Source organism: Salvelinus fontinalis, chromosome 15 (assembly GCF_029448725.1).
Source record: "Salvelinus fontinalis isolate EN_2023a chromosome 15, ASM2944872v1, whole genome shotgun sequence".
NCBI lineage: Eukaryota > Metazoa > Chordata > Actinopteri > Salmoniformes > Salmonidae > Salvelinus > Salvelinus fontinalis.
The window spans coordinates 26,123,291-26,145,401 of record NC_074679.1 but is presented as its reverse complement, the minus strand read 5'-3'; the positions used below and the strand labels follow the sequence as shown (position 1 = coordinate 26,145,401).

General features: G+C 42.6%; 1 protein-coding gene across 3 annotated transcripts in view; it reads right to left on the bottom strand.

Moving 5' to 3' along the window:
* LOC129811645 (regulator of G-protein signaling 6-like) overlaps positions 1–19,005 on the bottom strand; it is a 72,060-nt gene extending 53,055 nt beyond the window's left edge. For 2 of the 3 annotated variants that reach the window (XM_055863108.1, XM_055863111.1), the window contains exons 1-2: positions 18,548–19,005; positions 16,454–16,569 (exon numbers count right to left, since the gene is read on the bottom strand). In XM_055863108.1, the coding sequence (XP_055719083.1) occupies positions 16,454–16,543 (90 nt within the window). In that variant the 5' untranslated portion in view covers positions 16,544–16,569; positions 18,548–19,005. The remainder of the gene's footprint in view (positions 1–16,453; positions 16,570–18,547) is intronic. The other variant, XM_055863110.1, reaches the window with a different exon arrangement.
* Between the last annotated feature and the right edge of the window lie 3,106 nt (positions 19,006–22,111).

Here is a 22,111-nt window from a genome sequence, read left to right as displayed (position 1 = left end):
CAGCATATGTACATCGTTACCTCAATTACATCGTACCCCTGCATCAACTTGGTACTGGTACTTCCTGTTTAAAGCCATGTTATTTTTACTCGTCATTGTCATTCGTAATTCACTGTGTATTTATTCCTCGTGTCACTATTTCTACTTTTTATCTTTAATTCTGCATTGTTGGAAAAGGAACCGTAAGTAAGCATTTCCCTGTTAGTCTACACCTGCTGTTTACAAAGTATGTGACAAATAACATTTGATTTGATTGATTGATTTGATTTGAATGCCTGCAGCTCAAAGGAAGCTGAATAAGGAGCATGAAAAATACATTTCTAATGTGATTACTGAGGCCATCATCAGGAAGCATTGGCAGCCCACAGGCCAGGCACCGATTTACTGTCAGAGTACATCTGCCAGGAACAATCAGAGGCTGAAAAAGCTGTCTGCAATCTACGGAGGGTGAATATTTATGACATTGAAGTGTGTCAGACAGTTAGATGTCGTAATCTAGGACAGGGGTTCCTAAACTTTTTGACTTTGTGACCCACCAATTGAGATGTGTTTTGAGTCGCGACCCACCATGAGGGTTGAGCGGTGAAAAAACATACACAGACCAAAGAAAAGTAACAAATATATTAACAATACCCTCTTGTTAAAAACATTTAACTGAATGTAGATTTGAGTATGGGCTCTTGTGACCGATTTTAAGACATTTACTATATAATAATGAAATTATTTGTAACAATGCAGGGTTTTTCTCTGTATCAAAAAGGGGCTTAGGTGGTGGGCATGACAGGGGGCTGAATTTTGTCTGGGCCCTGGGCAAGAACTTTTGAAGCCCTCAATTTAATGTAGTTTTAAATCCAATTTCCTGCAATTCTACACATTTTGAGATGGTGAATGCTATGTTCTTATGCTCAAACATTATAACAAAATCAATCTGGGCCTAGTTGTCAAGCTCAGGAGTGAAAGGTAAGGTAATTTCTTACCGGTACAGGACTCGCTTTTTACAGGTGTAGTCATAGAATTACATATAAAATCCCTATTAATTGAATATGATCTCTGTGGGCCTAGATGGCCTAGTAAAGATTTGTCTTATAACTGTTAACACGTTTTACCGTGTACTGTGGCATATAAACACACATTAAATCAATTATTAGGTCTGTGGTAGTCATGAAGTTTTGTCAGCCAACTATTGTCATGCAAAAGTCTGCCGGTCTCACGGTAATTGACCGTTAATTAACATAAACACATTTAGCATCTCCAGGCCTCCATGCATACAAGTCGCTGATGTGCACATTTGGAACATCTACATTTTAAAAAGTAAAAAATCTATTCAATATACACCATCTCAATAAATACATGATCTATTTTAATCAGGTCTAAAAAAATATTATGATATGAAGAACACGTTTTACAGAAGAACAGAATATGAGTTGGACTACAGTATGTTATCTCGCTATGTGCCGTAGACTGTAGGCTTGTTCATTTAGCAAAGATGTGCTTATAAGTCCCACGACATTATTTTATATCATATGATTTTATAGTAAGAAGAATATAATTGAACTTAACTGAATAAAAAAGAAAGGATATTTTTCCCATTTCGGAGTGGCTACAGTTGAAGTTGGAAGTTTACATACACTTAGGTTGGAGTCATTAAAACTCGTTTTTCAACCACTCCACAAATTTCTTGTTAACAAACTATAGTCTTGGCAAGTCGGTTAGGACATCTACTTTGTGCATGACACAAGTCATTTTTCCAACAATTGTTTACAGACTATTTCAGATTATTTCACTTATGTGTCACAATTCCAATGGGTCAGAAGTTAATCTCAATAGGGGGTGCTGTTTTCACTTTGTAATAATTTCGTTCCCAAATTAAACTGCCTCGTACTCAATTCTTGCTCGTACAATATGCATAGTATTACTATTGGATAGAAAACACTCTCTAGTTTCTAAAACCGTTTGAATTATATCTGTGAGTAAAACAGAACTGGAGTTAGAGCAATTTTCCTATGAGGATGTGAGAATGCTGAAATCTGCTGGCTGTTCTGAGATCCGTTTATAAATCTGCCTGTCTTCTATTGGTTGAGATGCACTGCATACGCCTTCCCCTGGATGTCAGCGAATAGTGAGAATTGAAATGGTGTTGCTAGGCAGATCTGAGAGCTTATAAATGGGCTGGGAACGTGAGGACCGTCCTTTGTTCTCCTGGCCAGGACGCAGAAAGGAGCTCTGGCTGTCGTTCTAGAACGCTCCCGTTATAGCCCTTAGATATATCCGGCTCTGTTTTTATTCGATATAGGTGTTAAAGACATCATAATGTTGTTATATTAAACTGAGTTATATCAGTTTATATCAGTATATTGCGATTTTCTGATATTTATTAGTGCTGCGTTTTAGTGAGTCGGACACGTCTTTGCCACATGGCTAATGTTTACTGCTAATTCCAACGTTGAAGACGACAATCTACAACCGAGCAACGATTCTTTTGGACAAAGGACACCTTGCCCAAGATTCTGATGGGAGTTCATCAAAAAGTAAGAACTATGTATGTTGTTAATTCGTTGTTCTGTTGAAAAATGTAGAACTCATATTCCGCCATTAATCTCGGTACGGTCTCGCTTTAACGCACGCTGTATGTTGTAGTAACGTTAATTTTAAAAATCTAACACAGCGATTGCATTAAGAACTAATGTATCTTTCATTTGCTGTCCAACCTGTATTTTTTAGTCAAGTTTAGGATTAGTTACTGATTAGACTAGGTGCCTCTCCCAAGATTTCTCCCGACATATTGTTGGCAACTTGGCTACTTTTGTCATTGTATAACCACGATTTGTGCCGCTAAATATGCACATTTTCGAACAAACTCTATATGTATTGTGTAATATGATGTTATAGGACTGTCATCTGATGATGTTTTGAGAAGGTTAGTCAAAAATGTAATATCTTTTGCTGGTTTATTCGCTATCGCTAACGTGCATGAATCAATGCTGCTGTGTGGTTGGCTATTGTAGTAAGCTAATATAATACTATATTGTGTTTTCGCTGTAAAACACTTAAAAAATCTGAAATATTGTCTGGATTCACAAGATCTTTGTCTTTGATTTGCTGTACGCTGTGTATTTTTCATAAATGTTTTATGATGAGTATTTAGGTAATACACGATGGTCTCTGTAGTTATTCTAGTTGCTTTGGTGAGAGTTGTGATGGTGGCTGCAATGGTAAACTATGATTTATACCTGAAATATGCACATTTTTCTAACAAAACATATGCTATACAATAAATATGTTATCAGACTGTCATCTGATTAAGTTGTTTCTTGGTTAGTGGCTATTTATATATTTATTTGGTCGAAATTGTGATAGCTACCTATGCAGGAAAAAAATGGTGGAGAAAAAAAGTTGTGTCTTTTGCTATCATGGTTAGCTAATAGATTTACATATTGTGTCTTCCCTGTAAAACATTTTAAAAATCAGAAATGATGGCTGGATTCACAAGATGTGTATATTTCATGTGGTGTCTTGGACTTGTGATTTAATGATATTTAGATGCTAGTATGGAGCCGTGGTCTAGGCCACTGCATCGCAGTGCTAGCTGCGCCACCAGAGTCTCTGGGTTCGCGCCCAGGCTGGGCTGGGTTCGCGCCCAGGCTCTGTCGCAGCCAGCCGCAACCGGGAGGTCCGTGGGGCGACGCACAATTGGCATAGCGTCGTCCGGGTTAGGGAGGGTTTGGCCGGTAGGGATATCCTTGTCTCAGTATGTAAAATGTAATGAAATGTAAAAAATGTAAAAAATAAAATGTAATAAAATGTATGCACTCTACTGTAAGTCGCTCTGGATAAGAACGTCTGCTAAATGACTAAAATGTAATGTAAAAATGTACTTGCTATGCTAGGCTACGCTAGTCAGCTTTTTTACTGATGGGGGTGCTCCCGGATCCGGGTTTGTGACCAAGTAGAAGTTAACATACACTAAGTTGACTGTGCCTTTAAACAGCTTGGAAAATTCCAGAAAATTATGTCATGGCTTTAGAAGCTTCTGATAGGCTAATTGACATAATTTGAGTCATTAGAGGTGTACCTGTGAATGTATTTCAAGGCCTACCTTCAAAATCAGTGCCTCTTTGCTTGACCAAAAAAAATTGTAGCCAATTTTTTTGTTGTTGACCTCCACAAGTCTGGTTCATTCTTGGAAGTAATTTCCAAATGCCTGAAGGTACCACGTTCATCTGTACAAACAATAGTACGCAAGTATAAATACCATGGGAACACGCAGCTGTCATACCACTCAGGAAGGAGACGCGTTCTGTCTCCCAGAGATGAACGTACTTTGGTGCGAAAAGTGCAAATCAATCAGAACAACAGCAAAGGACCTCGTGAAGATGCTGGAGGAAACAGGTACAAAAGTATCTATATCCACAGTAAAACGAGTCCTAAATCGACATAACCTGAAAGGCCGCTCATCAAGGAAGAAGCCACTGCTCCAAAACAGCCATAAAAAAGCCAGACTGCGGTTTGCAACTGCACATGGGGACAAAGATCGTACTTTTTGGAGAAATGTCCTCTGGTCTGATGAAACAAAAACAGACTGTTTGGCCATAATGACCATCGTTATGTTTGGAGGAAAAATGGGGATGCTTGCAAGCCGAAGAACACCATCCCAACCGTGAAGCACGGGGGTAGCAGCATCATGTTGTGGGGGTGCTTTGCTGCAGGAGGGACTGGTACACTTCACAGAATAGATGGCATCATGAGGCAGGAAAATTATGTGGATTTATTGAAGCAACATCTCAAGACATCACTCAGGGAGTTAAAGCTTGGTCGCAAATTGGTCTTCCAACTGGACAATGACTCCAAGCATACTTCCAAAGTTGTAGAAAAATGGCTTAAGGACAACAAAGTCAAGGTATTGGAGTGGCCATCACAAAGCCCTGACCTCAATCCTAGAGAAAATTTGTGGGCAGAACTGAAAAAGCATGTGTGAGCAAGGAGGCCTACAAACCTGACTCAGTTACACCAGCTCTGTCAGGAAGAATGGGCCAAAATTGACCCAACTTATTGTGGGAAGCTTGTAGAAGGCTACCCGAAACGTTTGATCCAAGTTAAACAATTTAAAGGCAATGCATCCAAATACTAATTGAGTGTATGTAAACTTCTGACCCACTGGGAATGTGATGAAAGAACCAAAAGCTGAAAATATAATTCTCTCTACTATTTTTCTGACATTTCACATTCTTAAAATGAAGTGGTGATCCTAACTGACCTAAGACAGGGAATTTTTACGAGGATTTAATGTCAGGAATTGTGAAAAACTGAGTTTAAATGTATTTGGCTAAGGTGTATGTAAACTTCCGACTTCAACTGTATGTTGAGCATAAAAGTGACCATTTGAAACAGGTCTTATACACTATATTTAGAGTTATTTTGCAACTTTAGTTATGAATTATACAAACCATAGAAGGGCTTAGAAATCAAAACATATATGGGCTGCATGATGTGACTATAGGCTGTGGATTATTTGAGAAAGTAGCAACAAAAGCTTGCGCTCTGTTGCATTTAAAATGAGTTTTCGATTTAGAATGACCCATTATCAAATGGGCAAGAACAGTGGCAGGGGAAATAAAACATGTCATCCATATGCACTTCTATAGTGAATGGAGGCCGCTTTCCCAGCTGGTTCCTTTTTCAGGCTACTCATGTTATATCACTCCATGCATCAACCACTGTTTAAGGAGCATGCAGCCTCTCAATGCTCGACAGGTGATATTCCGCCAAAACTTTGTATGCCATGGGCTCCCCAACCCCGTTCCTGCAGCTACCCAGTGATTAATTTGGGAAACCTTGTGAAATCTGTTCGGGAACATTGATAGTAACACGTTTTCACAACAAAACATATTTAATTAAACTGTTGACAGCCCCTCTCTCTGCGTGCTGGAGAGAGGAATGAAGGAGAGAGAGGAGGAGTTGGAAACACATGGGGGTGAGATATTCTGTAGCTAAAGATGTGTCAGCCTATTAACTATGAATATATAAAAAATGCCCTATTACTAGGCTATTCCAAATCAAATACAAATTCAATAAAATTGTAGGCTTAGCCGCCTTGCAAAATTAATGAACCTACAGCATCGCTTAGACCTATATGTTCTCTCCCAGTATCATGAATAGAAAGTTTGAAGCATAGCACAGGGTAACCAGTCCATCCAGTATGCATAATAATACAGTCCACACTCAAAGGCGACTACTATAATTTGTTTAATTTTGGAGAATAGGCTAGACCAATTATGTGACATAGACATCTGAAATCAGTTTTTGTTATTTTTTTACTGCTGTGCATAATATGCAGTAGGCTATGTATTGTATAAGGGCACAATTAGTATTTTAATTTTTTTTTTTTCAGACTTAGGCTCATAGGCTTATGTGTATACATAAACCCTAATATGTGTGTGAGTGTTTTGAATGAATCATCAACTTAGAAAGCGCTGTCCAGGGCCTCCCGGGTGGCGCAGTGGTGTAGGGCACTGCATCGCAGTGCTAGCTGCGCCACCAGAGTCTCTGGGTTTGCGCCCAGGCTCTGTCGCAGCCGGCCGCGACCGGGAGGTCCGTGGGGCGACGCACAATTGGCATAGCGGCGCAGTGTGCGCTAACCAAGGGGGCCAGGTACACGTGTTTCCTCCGACACATTGGTGCGGCTGGCTTCCGGGTTGGAGGCGCGCTGTGTTAAGAAGCAGTGCGGCTTGGTTGGGTTGTGCTTCGAAGCACGTGTAGCTTTCGACCTTCGTCTCTCCCGAGCCCGTACGGGAGTTGTAGCGATGAGATGAGATAGTAATTACTAGCGATTGGATACCTCGAAAATTGGGGAGAAAATGGGATAAAAGAAAAAAAAAGAAAAGAAAAAAAATAAAGAAAGCGCTGTCCATTTCTTTGTGTTAGGCTTTGGAACAACATCCACAATGACAATTTTTTCCACTCAGTTTCAACCTGTTTTTGAACTTCTTTCTTCAACTTGATTATCACAGTGAGGTGAGTTTAAAAAGTATGATAGGCCTGCTGTTTTGATGATAAGTGTTTTCAATTGCATTTGCATTGATGTCAGAGTGGTTACCGGGACAGTAGAGCCCTGAGTACCAGGCCATTAGCAACCTGAAGGTCATTACCGAGTTGGGTACTACCAACGCATGTCCAGAGTGCATAAGAGGAGTTTACTGACATGTGGTCAGTAAACTCTGTGGTCATGACTCATGATTGCCAGTGTGGCGGTAATAGGTATTTGTATTTATTAAAGATCCCCATTAGATGCTGCCAAAGCAGCAGCTACTCGTCCTGGTGTCCAGAAACATTAAGGCAACAGCTACTCGTCCTGGGGTCCAGAAACATTAAGGCAGCAGCTACTCGTCCTGGGGTCCAGAAACATTAAGGCAGCAGCTACTCGTCCTGGGGTCCAGAAACATTGAGGCAGCAGCTACTCGTCCTGGGGTCCAGAAACATTAAGGCAGCAGCTACTCGTCCTGGGGTCCAGAAACATTAAGGCAGCAGCTACTCATCCTGGGGTCCAGAAACATTAAGGCAGCAGCTACTCGTCCTGGTGTCCAGAGACTTTAAGGCAGCAGCTACTCGTCCCGGGGTCCAGAAACATTAAGGCAGCAGCTACTCGTCCTGGGGTCCAGAAACATTGAGGCAGCAGCTGCTCGTCCTGGTGTCCAGAAACATTAAGGCAGCAGCTACTCGTCCTGGTGTTCAGAAACATTAAGGCAGCAGCTACTCGTCCTGGTGTTCAGAAACATTAAGGCAGCAGCTACTCGTCCTGGTGTCCAGAAACATTAAGGCAGCAGCTACTCATCCTGGGGTCCAGAAACATTAAGGCAGCAGCTACTCGTCCTGGTGTCCAGAGACTTTAAGGCAGCAGCTACTCGTCCCGGGGTCCAGAAACATTAAGGCAGCAGCTACTCGTCCTGGGGTCCAGAAACATTGAGGCAGCAGCTGCTCGTCCTGGTGTCCAGAAACATTAAGGCAGCAGCTACTCGTCCTGGGATCCAGAAACATTAAGGCAGCAGCTACTCGTCCTGGGGTCCAGAAACATTAAGGCAGCAGCTACTCGTCCTGGGGTCCAGAAACATTAAGGCACCAGCTACTCGTCCTGGTGTTCAGAAACATTAAGGCAGCAGCTACTCGTCCTGGTGTTCAGAAACATTAAGGCAGCAGCTACTCGTCCTGGTGTCCAGAAACATTAAGGCAGCAGCTACTCATCCTGGGGTCCAGAAACATTAAGGCAGCAGCTACTCGTCCTGGTGTCCAGAGACATTAAGGCAGCAGCTACTCGTCCCGGGGTCCAGAAACATTAAGGCAGCAGCTACTCGTCCTGGGGTCCAGAAACATTGAGGCAGCAGCTGCTCGTCCTGGTGTCCAGAAACATTAAGGCAGCAGCTACTCGTCCTGGGATCCAGAAACATTAAGGCAGCAGCTACTCGTCCTGGTGTCCAGAAATATTAAGGCACCAGCTACTCGTCCTGGGGTCCAGAAACATTAATGCAATTATATGCGGTCACGCAACAGCTCTAATCATGATATTTCCATCTGATTGTCAAACAATCACTTCAGAGAGGCACTCCTGTAGGCTACCCACGCACGCTCCACCAAACAGTGCACTGTGCACCCGCAATTTGATGAATGGAAAGAGACACCTGTTACAAAACACCTAAAAGTGTTGTAAAGACATTCTGCGATTGTAATTGGGCCTACACCTGAATTGATGTGTCCACTGCTGACCCCCAATATTGCTGACCCTCCATTTATTTTTCCGGGATGCCTTCCCTGACGGTACAGGCTTACTTTCACCCTTGGTCTAGAATTTATTATGGTGATTGTAAATTCTCAAAGATTATAGGCTATTTTATTATATATATTTTTCAATATACAGTGCCTTCGGAAAGTATTCAGACCCTATGACTTTCTCCACATTTTGTAAAATTACAGCCATATTCTAAAAGTGATTAAATTGTTTTTTTCCTAATAAATCTACACACAACACCCCATAATGTCAAAGCAAAAACACATTTTTGCTAATTTATAAAAAAAACGGAAATATCACATTTCCTAAGTATTCAGACCCTCTACTCAGTACTTTGTTGAAGATCATTTGGCGATTACAGCCTTGAGTCTTCTTGGGTATGACGCTACAAGCTTGGCACACCTATATTTCAAGATGGCGTAGCAGTCGGACGTGTGTTTGTCTTGTCTTGTCCCGCGTAAATAGTCCTCGTATTTTTTTGTATACATTTCGTATATATTTTAATTTCACTTTCCATCTTGGAACTGAATATACATTCCCGCAACCCGCCTCACCCAATGTGGTACGGATCTGCTATTTTTTATACTTTAGAACCGTAACCCCAATCAGAAGCTAGCCAGATAACTAGCTACTAGCTAGTAGTCAGTTAGCCACTGCTGCGGTCTTCACCCTTAACTCGGACACAAGCCATCTTCAGCTCGGGCCAATACCTGCCAGTCTGCAGGCGCGATATCAACCCAGAGAATATAGGACTGCTTTTTCTCTACCACATCACCGGATTCCTGACGCAAGCTCTGGACAATTACACCGGATCATCGTAGCTAGCTAGCTGCAACCAAGTGGCTACTACTGGCTAATACCTCTGTCCCGAAACAAGCACCAGTTAGCCTTGAGCTAGCCTCGAGCTAGGCCCATCTGCCGGCTAGCCGAAGAGGCCTACCAGCGAATTCTTGGGCTACAATACCTCTTTTGCCAATTGGACTGGACCCTTTATTGCCGACACGGAGCCCCGCCGATCCATCACGACTGGTCTGCCGATGTAATTGTCCGAGGTGGTTTCAACAGGCTTTTCCATTGCGACGTTTCTGAATACCCATCTGCTAATTATTAGCTGTCTTATCGGCTGCTATCTAAATAAATATACCGGACAATTTTTTTTTCTTTTTTTCCTGGGTCACTATATCTATTTTGCCAATTGGATCGATCCCCTCTACCACACGGAACCCCACTAATCTACCGACGGAAACGAACAAGGTGACAATTTTTTTATTTTTTTTTAAATAAATAAAAATAAGCAGACCTCCATCCTATGTTATCTTGCTACCGATAGCCAGCTACCCGGCCAGCTGTCTGGATCGCCGTGACCCCAACCAACCTCTACTCACTGGACCCTTATGATCACTCGATTAAGCATGCCTCTCCTTAATGTAAATATGCCTTGTCCAATGCTGTTCTGGTTAGTGTTTATTGGCTTATTTCACTGTAGAGCCTCTAGCCCTGCTCACTATATATCCAACCTCTCAGTTCCACCACCCACATATGCGATGACATCACCTGGTTTCAATGATGTTTCTAGAGACTATATCTCTCTCATCATCACCCATTACCTAGGTTTACCTCCACTGTATTCACATCCTACCATACCTTTGTCTGTACATTATTCTTCGAAGCTATTTTATCGCCCCCAGAAACTTCCTTTTACTCTCTGTTCTAGACGTTCTAAACGACCAATTCTCATAGCTTTTAGCCGTACCCTTATCCTACTCCTCCTCTGTTCCTCTGGTGATGTAGAGGTGAATCCAGGCCCTGCAGTACCTAGCTCCACTCCTATTCCCCAGGCGCTCTCTTTTGATGACTTCTGTAACTGTAATAGCCTTGGTTTCATGCATGTTAACATTAGAAGCCTCCTCCCTAAGTTTGTTTTGTTCACTGCTTTAGCACACTCTGCCAACCCAGATGTTTTAGCCGTGTCTGAATCCTGGCTTAGGAAGACCACCAAAAATTCTGACATTTTCATCCCTAACTACAAGATTTTCAGACAAGATAGAACGGCCAAAGGGGGCGGTGTTGCAATCTACTGCAAGGATTGCCTGCAGAGTTCTGTTTTACTATCCAGGTCTGTTCCGAAACAATTTGAACTCCTACTTTTAAAAATCCACCTCTCTAAAAACAAGTCTCTCACTGTTGCCGCCTGCTATAGACCACCCTCTGCCCCCAGCTGTGCTCTGGACACCATATGTGAACTGATTGCCCCCCATCTATCTTCAGAGCTTGTGCTGCTAGGCGACCTAAATTGGAACATGCTTAACACCCCAGCCATCCTACAATCTAAGCTTGATGCCCTCAATCTCACACAAATTATAAATGAACCTACCAGGTATCACCCCAATTCCGTAAACACGGGTACCCTCATAGACATCATCCTAACCAACTTGCCCTCCAAATACACCTCTGCTGTTTTCAACCAAGATCTCAGCGATCACTGCCTCATTGCCTGTATCCGTAATGGGTCAGCGATCAAACTACCTCCACTCATCACTGTCAAACGCTCCCTGAAACACTTCAGCGAGCAGGCCTTTCTAATCGACCTGGCCGAGGTATCCTGGAAGGATATTGATCTCATCCCGTCAGTAGAGGATGCCTGGATATTTTTTAAAAATGCCTTCCTCACCATCTTGAATAAGCATGCCCCATTCAAGAAATTTAGAACCAGGAACAGATATAGCCCTTGGTTCTCTCCTGACCTGACTGCCCTTAACCAACAGAAAAACATCCTATGGCGTTCTGCATTAGCATCGAACAGCCCCCGTGATATGCAACTTTTCAGGGAAGCTAGAAACCAGTATACACAGGCAGTTAGAAAAGCCAAGGCTAGCTTTTTCAAGCAGAAATTTGCTTCCTGCAACACAAACTCAAAAAAGTTCTGGGACACTGTAAAGTCCATGGAGAATAAGAACACCTCCTCCCAGCTTCCAACTGCACTGAAGATAGGAAATACTGTCACCACCGACAAATCCATTATAATTGAGAATTTCAATAAGCATTTTTCTACGGCTGGCCATGCTTTCCACCTGGCTACCCCTACCCCGGTCAACAGCACTGCCCTCCCCTCTGCTACTCGCCCAAGCCTTCCCCATTTCTCTTTCTCCCAAATACAGTCAGCTGATGTTCTGAAAGAGCTGCAAAATCTGGACCCTTACAAATCAGCCGGGCTAGATAATCTGGACCCTTTCTTTCTAAAACTATCTGCTGAAATTGTTGCCACCCCTATTACCAGCCTTTTCAACCTCTCTTTCGTGTCGTCTGAGATTCCCAAAGATTGGAAAGCAGCTGCGGTTATCCCCCTCTTCAAAGGGGGAGACACTCTAGACCCAAACTGCTACAGACCTATATCTATCCTACCCTGCCTTTCTAAGGTCTTCGAAAGCCAAGTCAACAAACAGATTACCGACCATCTCGAATCCCACCATACCTTCTCCGCTATGCAATCTGGTTTCAGAGCTGGTCATGGGTGCACCTCAGCCACGCTCAAGGTCATAAACGATATCTTAACCGCTATCGATAGGAACCAGTACTGTGCAGCCATATTCATTGACCTGGCCAAGGCTTTTGACTCTGTCAATCACCACATCCTCATCGGCAGACTCGACAGCCTTGGTTTCTCTAATGATTGCCTCGCCTGGTTCACCAACTACTTCTCTGATCGAGTTCAGTGTGTCAAATCGGAGGGTCTGTTGTCTGGACCTCTGGCAGTCTCTATGGGGGTGCCACAGGGTTCAATTCTTGGACCGACTCTCTTCTCTGTATACATCAATGATGTCGCTCTTGCTGCTGGTGAGTCTCTGATCCACCTCTACGCAGACGACACTATTCTGTATACTTCTGGCCCTTCTCTTGACACTGTGTTAACAACCCTCCAGGCGAGCTTCAATGCCATACAACTCTCCTTCCGTGGCCTCCAATTGCTCTTAAATACAAGTAAAACTAAATGCATGCTCTTCAACCGATCGCTGCCTGCACCTGCCCGCCTGTCCAGCATCACTACTCTGGACGGCTCTGACTTAGAATATGTGGACAACTACAAATACCTAGGTGTCTGGTTAGACTGTAAACTCTCCTTCCAGACTCACATCAAGCATCTCCAATCCAAAGTTAAATCTAGAATCGGCTTCCTATTCCGCAACAAAGCATCCTTCACTCATGCTGCCAAACATACCCTTGTAAAACTGACCATCCTACCAATCCTCGACTTCGGTGATGTCATTTACAAAATAGCCTCCAAAACCCTACTCAATAAATTGGATGCAGTCTATCACAGTGCCATCCGTTTTGTCACCAAAGCCCCATATACTACCCACCACTGCGACCTGTACGCTCTCGTTGGCTGGCCCTCGCTTCACACTCGTCGCCAAACCCACTGGCTCCAGGTCATCTACAAGACCCTGCTAGGTAAAGTCCCCCCTTATCTCAGCTCGCTGGTCACCATAGCAACGCCCACCCGTAGCACGCGCTCCAGCAGGTATATCTCTCTGGTCACCCCCAAAACCAATTCTTCCTTTGGCCGCCTCTCCTTCCAGTTCTCTGCTGCCAATGACTGGAACGAACTACAAAAATCTCTGAAACTGGAAACACTTATGTCCCTCACTAGCTTTAAGCACCAGCTGTCAGAGCAGCTCATAGATTACTGCACCTGTACATAGCCCATCTATAATTTAGCCCAAACAACTACCTCTTTACCTACTGTATTTATTTATTTTGCTCCTTTGCACCCCATTATTTCTATCTCTAGTTTGCACCTTCTTCCACTGCAAACCAACCATTCCAGTGTTATTTTTTACTTGCTATATTGTATTTACTTCGCCACCATGGCCTTTTTATATTTTTATTTATTTATATATATATTTTGTTTGCCTTCACCTCCCTTATCTCACCTCACCTGCTCATATTGTATATAGACTTATTTTTCACTGTATTATTGACTGTATGTTTGTTTTACTCCATGTGTAACTATGTGTTGTTGTATGTGTTGAACTGCTTTGCTTTATCTTGGCCAGGTCGCAATTGTAAATGAGAACGTGTTCTCAATTTGCCTACCTGGTTAAATAAAGGTGAAATAAAAAAAATAAAATAAAAATTTGGGGGGGGAGGTTCTCCCATTCCTCTCTGCAGATCCTCTCAAGCCCTGTCAGGTTGGATTGGGAGCGTTGCTGCACAGCTATTTTCAGGTCTCTCTAGAGATGTTCGATCGGGTTCAAGTCCGAGCTCTGGCTGGGCCAATCAAGGACATTCAGAGACTTGTCCCTAAGCCACCCCTGCATTGTCTTGACTGTGTGCTTAGGGTCATTGTCCTGTTGGAAGGTGAACCTTCACCCCAGTTTGAGGTCCTGAGTGCTCTGGAGCAGGTTTTCATCAAGGATCTCTCTGTATTTTGCTCCATTCATCTTTGCCTCGATCCAGACTAGTCTCCCAGTCCTTGCCGTTGAAAAACATTCCAACAGCATGATGCTGCCACCACCATGCTTTACCGTAGGGATGGTGCCAAGTTTCTTCCAGACGTGATACTTGGCATTCAGGCCAAAGAGTTCAATCTTGGTTTCATCAGACCAGAGAAACTTGTTTTTCATGGTCTGAGAGTCTTTAGGTGCCTTTTGGAAAAGTCCAAGTGGGATGTCATGTGCCTTTTACTGAGGAGTGGCGTCCGTCTGGCCACTCTACCATAAAGGCCTGACTGGTGGAGAGCCGCTGAGATGGTTGTCCTTCTGGAAGGTTTTCCCATCTCCACAGAGGAACTCTGTCAGAGTGACCATCGGGTTCTTGGTCACCTCCCTGACCAAGGCCTTTCTCCACCGGTTGCTCAGTTTGCCTGGGCAGCCAGCTCTAGGAAGAGTCTTGGTGGTTCCAAACTTCTTCCATTTAAGAATGATGGAGGCCACTGTGTTTTTGGGGACCTTCAATGCTGCAGAAATGTTTTCGTACCCTTCCCCATATCTGTGCCTCGACACAATCCTGTCTCGGGGGTCTACGGACAATTCTTTCGACCTCATGACTTGGTTTTTGCTCTGACACGCACTGTCAACCTTATATAGACAGGTGTGTGCCTTTCCAAATAATTTCCAATCAATTGAAATTACCACAGGTGGACTCCAAGTCGCAGAAACATCTCAAGGATGATCAATGGAAACAGGATGCATCTGAGCTCAATTTGGAGACACATAGCAAAGGGTCTGAATACTTATGTAAATAAGGTATGCTTTTAATTTAATAAAATTTAATAAATTTGCAAAAATGTCTAAAAACCTGTTTTTGCTTTGTCATTATGGGGTATTGTGTGTAGATTGCTGAGAATTATTATTTTTTAAATCAATTTTAGAATAAGGCTGTAACATAACAAAATGTGGAAAAAGTCAAGGGGTCTGAATACTTTCCGAAGGCACTGAATTTATAAAGTATATATATTTATTTTTATTGCAATGCACAAAAATGTTAATCCCGCAAGCCTTCTGGACACCTGCCTCAACCCACAAGTGGGTCCCACTGCTCTAGGAGATAAAGTTGTCTACTTTTGCTTCAATCTTCATGGCGTGTGACCACATTAAACCACATTAAGCCTGCTTATGTTCTGACTGCTCTTTCAGGTGGCCCGGGGAAGTGGAAGCTCATTCTAGGAACCTTATTTCAGCACTGAACAAGGCACAAGCTCATTATACTCATTATCCTCCTATAAGCATACTCATTTTCAGACAGACATTAGAGAAAGAAGTTCAATCAGTGAAAAATGTCTTCCTGAACAATATCATCATCAATCTTCCATTGGCTCCATTTCTTTTCTCAAATCATTTGTTTTTCTCTACCCACTATTGCAAAGTCATCAGCAAAAAGGACAAAAATAACAGAATGGAATCGGGATTGGATCTGTCAACTCTTTGCTTTAGTTTTGCAATGATCAGCACATAGGAACTAGTTCGGAGATTAGTTTAAGGTGATCAGAAGCAGGTTTTTGAGTGTGCCTGCCTGTGCCGAGCAAGCTGTAGAGCTGAGAGTGAAGATAACAACCTCTTTATGAGCGGCTCCAGAGAAAGCAGACGAGCCCACCCTTGGAGGAGCAGCCACTTCCTGTGAGTCCTACTACATTATTACCAACGGTGCCACTCACCCTCTCCTCTCTCTTCTCCAATCGAAGCACAACCATTGAGACTCAAGTGCCATAGGGATTATATAATTACCCCTGACACATAAAAGGACCTTTTCTTCCACAAACCCACACTGATGGAGAGCTTATTAAAACGTTTGAAGGTTGCAGAGTACAGACAGTCTGCCAGAGAAAGTGTGTGGTGGCCAGTGTGGGTCACATCAGTGGCTGTCTCTGACAGACACACACAGAGAGGGTTAGAACATGTTTCATTGCCTGCCAGTGCGTAGGCCTCTTCCTTTCATACTCATATGGCTCAGATATTGAGATGTAATGTGTTATAGACATTGAGAGATAATCCGCTGAGGTGTCAGAAACCACTGTGAGATTCATTACTGTACCAATCTGCTTCAGAAACATTCAAATGAATTTGCTTCCAATGGATAACTACATTGGGTGCTTACCTATAGAAACTGTACCATCTTGTAAATGATCAAATTGTCCTATATCTTGCTATATGAGCTGTCAGAGAGCGTACAGACACATACCTTTCTGTAGATGATCATGTTGGGAGAGTCCTCCTCAGGATCTGTTGTCCCCACACCCTGTTGTCCCTGGTCTCTGGATCCCTCCTCCATGACTGCTGGGTCCTAGGCTCAGGAGGCTGCACGGACACAGAGAGACAGGGAGCAGAGGGGAGTAAGATGAAAGGACCATCATCAATGTCAAAGACTATTCAGAATATGCACTCATTTACCCAGGTTGGCCAAATATCCCATATTTGATTAACAGTTCCCCACAGCAATGTATTCATTTGGTGCAGGGTGAAAAACACGGTCAGTTTATTATTATCATTATGACATTCCCCCAAATGTTTGCTCTTCTCTCAGGTGACAAAACCTGTCACAATACAGGCAGATAACAAAGCCCTGGCAGTAATGCAGCACAGTGAGGTGAATATAAACTAACTGACTAAGCCAAGAAAAATGTCAGGCCTGTGAGAGAAAGTGGCAAAATGTCCTGGCGACAGTCATGTATAAACAGGCATCGTACAGCCTTCTGCTGATAAGGTATAGATACTTAGTGGTGTTCAGGACATTGGTGAGTCAGAGACTGTAAACAATAATTATAATAGGTACATAGTGTGTTAGGCATAGGAAATGTGCAATAAGCCTGTTATTGAATTCATTGGGCTACTATGGTTAAAACCTTGACCATTTGCACAGCTAAGACAACATTAGCCACATAGTGTGCTTTGATCAGGCTTGCCAGTCCTGTGTACTACCGTAAGGGATCAATATCCATCCCACTATATATCTCTCTGTTTCTCTCTCTCTCTCTCTCTCTCTCTCTCTCTCTCTCTCTCTCTCTCTCTCTCTCTCTCTCTCCCTCACACTCACTCACTCCCTCGCTCTCTCCCTCTTTACAGGATATTTAATTCTGCTTAACTAAGGATTTTCATAATCTAAGTTCACAAGGCTACAATCATATTCCTCTCCAGTTGAGTAATAATGTGTATCAGATTGGAGTAAGCATTTGTAATCATGCGTCAGGCAGAGAAAGAGAGAGGATTACATCATTTGACACATTCATGTTTTTGGAGTATGTAGAACAGAGAGGGACGATAAAGGTTCCAAGAACAGTTTTATAAAAAAGCCTTATCATATTTATTTTAATAACTGTTTGTGTTCCACTACAAGAAAGTCTCATGGGTTATTATGGTTTCCTGAAAGGAGGAGCTGTGCATTCTGAAACAGCAGTGAGAGAGCATCATGGCACATTCTGTACAAAATTGCATGAAATGAAAGTTTCATACATTGTATAAATCAGTAAAACAACATTTTGCCTAAGTGAGTTTCAGTACAATTATTGTTTCTTGAAGTGTGGCCACTTGATGCATTGTAATCCATAACAAACATAGACTATAATGGTTAGAGGGTCGGATTGAGATTGAATACATCCAATAAGCCACTAGCTGCTCAGCACTAGACATTCAAGGTTGCTTTGAGTCTTTCATAGTCATGATTTATTTCAACTGTTGAACACACGAAGAGCATTAGCCTATAGAGCAGGAAGCAGTAATCATGCACATTATCCACTTTTTATCCAATGTTGTTATTGCCACCATGATGATGGATTGAGGAGCTGTTTGCAGCCTGCATTGATTAGCAGAATGTCTAAGTAACCAGGAGTTCCTAAACTAAGTTAACATCCTCACCCTTTATCAATTTCTCCAACCATTCAGACATTCTGTATGAAGTATCTGACACCTACAAGACAATATATTCCTATGTGAATAGATGAAGACCTGCAATAGCTCCTTGCTATGAACTGCTGCAACCTATTATTCATGGGAACAACTTCATTTCCAAAGCACGCAAATCTAACGTCACAGAACATCAGTCCTGTAGATGTCTGTGTTAGTGTTAACAGGATGGAACACAGGCACCGACATACAGACACTGACAGTCACCATCTAATCCTATAGCCTCAACAGGAGACTCTGAGCTGTGGAGAAAAGTTTATGTACAATAGGCACAAAACAGACATGCAGTTGATCATCCACAGCCAATCCCCCTCACTCACACCAGCCAGCCAATACAATGCTCCTGATATCTCCCAACTAATGAAGCATTCATTACCTTAGCAACAAAAGAATACCTTGTCCACTGCTCCCTGTTTTGCTGTCCTTAGGAACAAGCAGCAGGCATGTTCATGGTATAATTGGCAGGGGGGGAGAAATAATTTAAAAAAGAAAGGATGAAAGCAGTGGAGCAGCTGGTTGGTCACTGCAGTATTCCTCTATTCCTCCTCTTCTCCAGTTTTCTGTCTGCCATGGGAGGGAGTACGGAGTGGAGATGAGCGGTTAGGGAGATCCTCGACTCACGTGTGCTCTCCTCTCTGTCTGTCTGTCTGTGTGTGTTTCTGTCTGTCTGTGTGTGTGAGGGAGAGGGAGGGAGGGAGCGAGAGACAGATTGAGTTGGGAAAGGGAGAGGTAAGCAGGAATTAGAGAGAAGATAAAGAGAGAAAAAAAGAGGGAGGAGCGAAAGACAGATAGCGCAGAGAGAGGGTGAGTGAGAGATGGGTTGGAAGAGAGGAAATGAGATGGAGTGCTTTGGATGCTGGGTAGCAGAGAAGGAAAGCAGGGCAGAGAGAGCTGTACACAGAACCTGGACTCAGGGGTAGACGTAACATAGTAACTGTAAATCTGTCTTATAATATGTTACGTTTTGTATGGTATGTATTCATTTATGGATGTCCATCATCCATTTCGTATGATATGCTATGAATTACAATTGATATAATAGGTGGCTAGGTGGCTTATGTTAGCTAGGCTAGGGCTTAGGGTTAAGGGTAAGGTTAGGGTTAAGGTTAGGGCTACGGGTTAAGGCTAGGGTTAGGGGTTTATGTTAGGGCTAAAGTTAGGGTTAGGAGTTAGGGGTTAAGGTTAGAGTTAGGGGAAAGGTTAGCTAACATGCTAAGTAGTTGCAAAGTAGCTCAAAAGTAGTTGTAAAGTTGCTAATTAGCTAAAATGCTATAGTTGTCCGTGACGTGATTAAAACACACAACGTTTGGGTTGCTAGACATTCGCGTTAAACGCCTACCCATCAACCCTGAGCAACCTCCCGCCTTTCATTTTTTTAAAGTAATCTTCTGTCTTATGTAACCATACCATATCATACTAATTTGAGTGTCACAGATTTACATTTACTATGTTACATCTAGTCTTTGAGGCCACTGATGCTGAAAATAAGAATCATTCCATTAAGAGGACACTGAAATCATAATGAAGGCCAAGTTACACTTTGATGGTACAGGATGAATTTGAAATAATGGAGAGAGGATTACATGTGTAGCTTGTTAATCCACGGTTTCATTAACATTTAATTTAAGGCCCATATTCTACAGGCTGCACATAAATAAATGAATGTGCAAGTCAAAGGCTACTGGGTTTTAAATGGTGATATCTAAGACTGCACCCACTTAATGAACTGACAAACTGTACTGTAGTTATTCTGTAATTCTCATCAACATGCTATAGAAACATATTCCAACTAAAAATGTGCTTGTTCCAGGATGGCAAGAGACGATAATCTCTTTCCCTTGCCCTCCCCCTCTCTCTCGCTGTCTTCTCCTCTCTCTTTAACACTCTAGGAACATCCAAGCTTAAATGGTAAACCAAAATGGCGGAAGCTTTTTTTTCTCTTATAAATGAGATCCAAAGTTCCCCTAATGAATATTCTCCCAGAAAATCTTTGCCTGGCCAATTTATGAATACATACAAACACACTCACACACACACACACACACACACACACACACACACACACACGTGCACATGCACACACACACACACACACACTCACGCACACACACAGACACACACACAAAGACTTTTCACAGAACCAGTTAACCGGCTACATATATAAACACAAACAGAGCACAAGGGCCTGTATTGCGGCATTTATCCTTGTTGTCTACTCTAATTCTTTCCCTGTCATTCCTCTGTAACACCTTCCCTTGTAGCCTAGCACCCCACATGCTATGACTGAAACCAAGGACACCTCAGAAACATGCAGCTTACCTTCTGCTTCTATCAGATGAACTGCGTCAAAGGGAGCATTTCTACTTTGGATGCAAATCACATCATTCAACATCGAATTGTGTAAAATCAAGCTCACAGAAACACAAGCAAACCAGTCAGAGCTGAATAGTAATGTCAGATGTCAGACTACGTGTGTCACGTCTATTATTAAATGTACAAAGAAAAGTAACCCCAGAGTGCTTCCATTTAACCTTCTCATATAGTACTGTTAACCATATACTATTACTACCCACCCCCATTATGGCTGAGATGTATTAACAATACCCTTTGTTGGTGCTTACAGTAAAAAATAAACCACAGTAATATGGCAATATGATAATCCCCCATGCCCCTGTCACGTTCCTGACCTATTTCTGTTAGTTTGTTGCATGTGTTAGTTGGTCAGGACGTGAGGTTGGGTGGGCATTCTATGTTTTCTGTTTCTATGTTGGTTTAAGGGTTGCCTGGTATGGCTCTTAATTAGAAGCAGGTGTTTGGCGTTCCTCTAATTGAGAGTCATATTTAGGTAGGTTGTTTCACAGTGTTCGTTGTGGGTGTTTGTCGCCTGTGTCAGTGTTTGTCGCACCATACGGGACTGTTCGGTATGTTTGTACATCGTCATTTTTGTGTAGTCTATTTTTCCCTGTTCGTGCGTTCTTCGTGTTTTATTGTAAGTTCGTATGTCTAGGTTTGTCTACACATTCGTTTTGTTATTTTGTTAGTTAATTCAAGTCTAGTTCGTTTTCTGTCTTAGTTGTTTTGTCGTGTCTTTATTAAATCATGTCATTTCACAAAGCTGCGCCTTGGTTCAATCACTACTCCTCCTCTTCGGTTGAAGAGGAGGAGGACTACTGTTACAGCCCCACACCGTACAGTATTGCATTATGTCCGTGACCTGCAAAGCTGTTACTGTAACATCTCCCGCTTACATCAGCCAAATGTACCATTAATACAATCTAGGCTCTGCATCATTAACAAGCAGAGAAAGCGCTCTCATTCTAATCAGCTTTAAAGGAGCCAGGCTTCATCTACATTCATGCTGAATTATTGAGGAGACATTCGCCAGTTCTTCACTGGTGAAATATTAACCACGAGATCACCACATCTGACATCCCCCATCACCTCTGCTCCTCTCTGGACTCACTGCATTAATCAACTGGATCAGTAAACTGGGGCTGGTTCTTATCTATGTACACCACAGCATGCATATGTTCTAAATCCTGTCCTAGGACCTAGAGAGAACATCTGGAGAAGTCAGCAACTCCGAACTCAGCAGGGAAAACATACTTGGAAAAACATGGTCCTTTTAGCTTTTGATTTTTCTATTTAATCTTCATTTATCCAAGTTTTTTGCAAGAAAGACCTGGTTCAAGACAGCTGCAGGGTCAGCAATATTACAACTATATCAACAAATAACCTCCCTGTATAAAACTCCTTCAATGCCAAGGCATCACCTAAAACCCCCTCCTCTCTCTCCCTCTCTCATGGTGGATCTGGCTGGGTGCGACATGCTGTAGCCTCAGTTAGGCTGTTGTGTAATGGTCTGTCAGTGGAAAAACAGCAGCTCACTATTAATCACAAAATAACACATGCTACCGCCCACCTTCTGAGGCTGCCACTG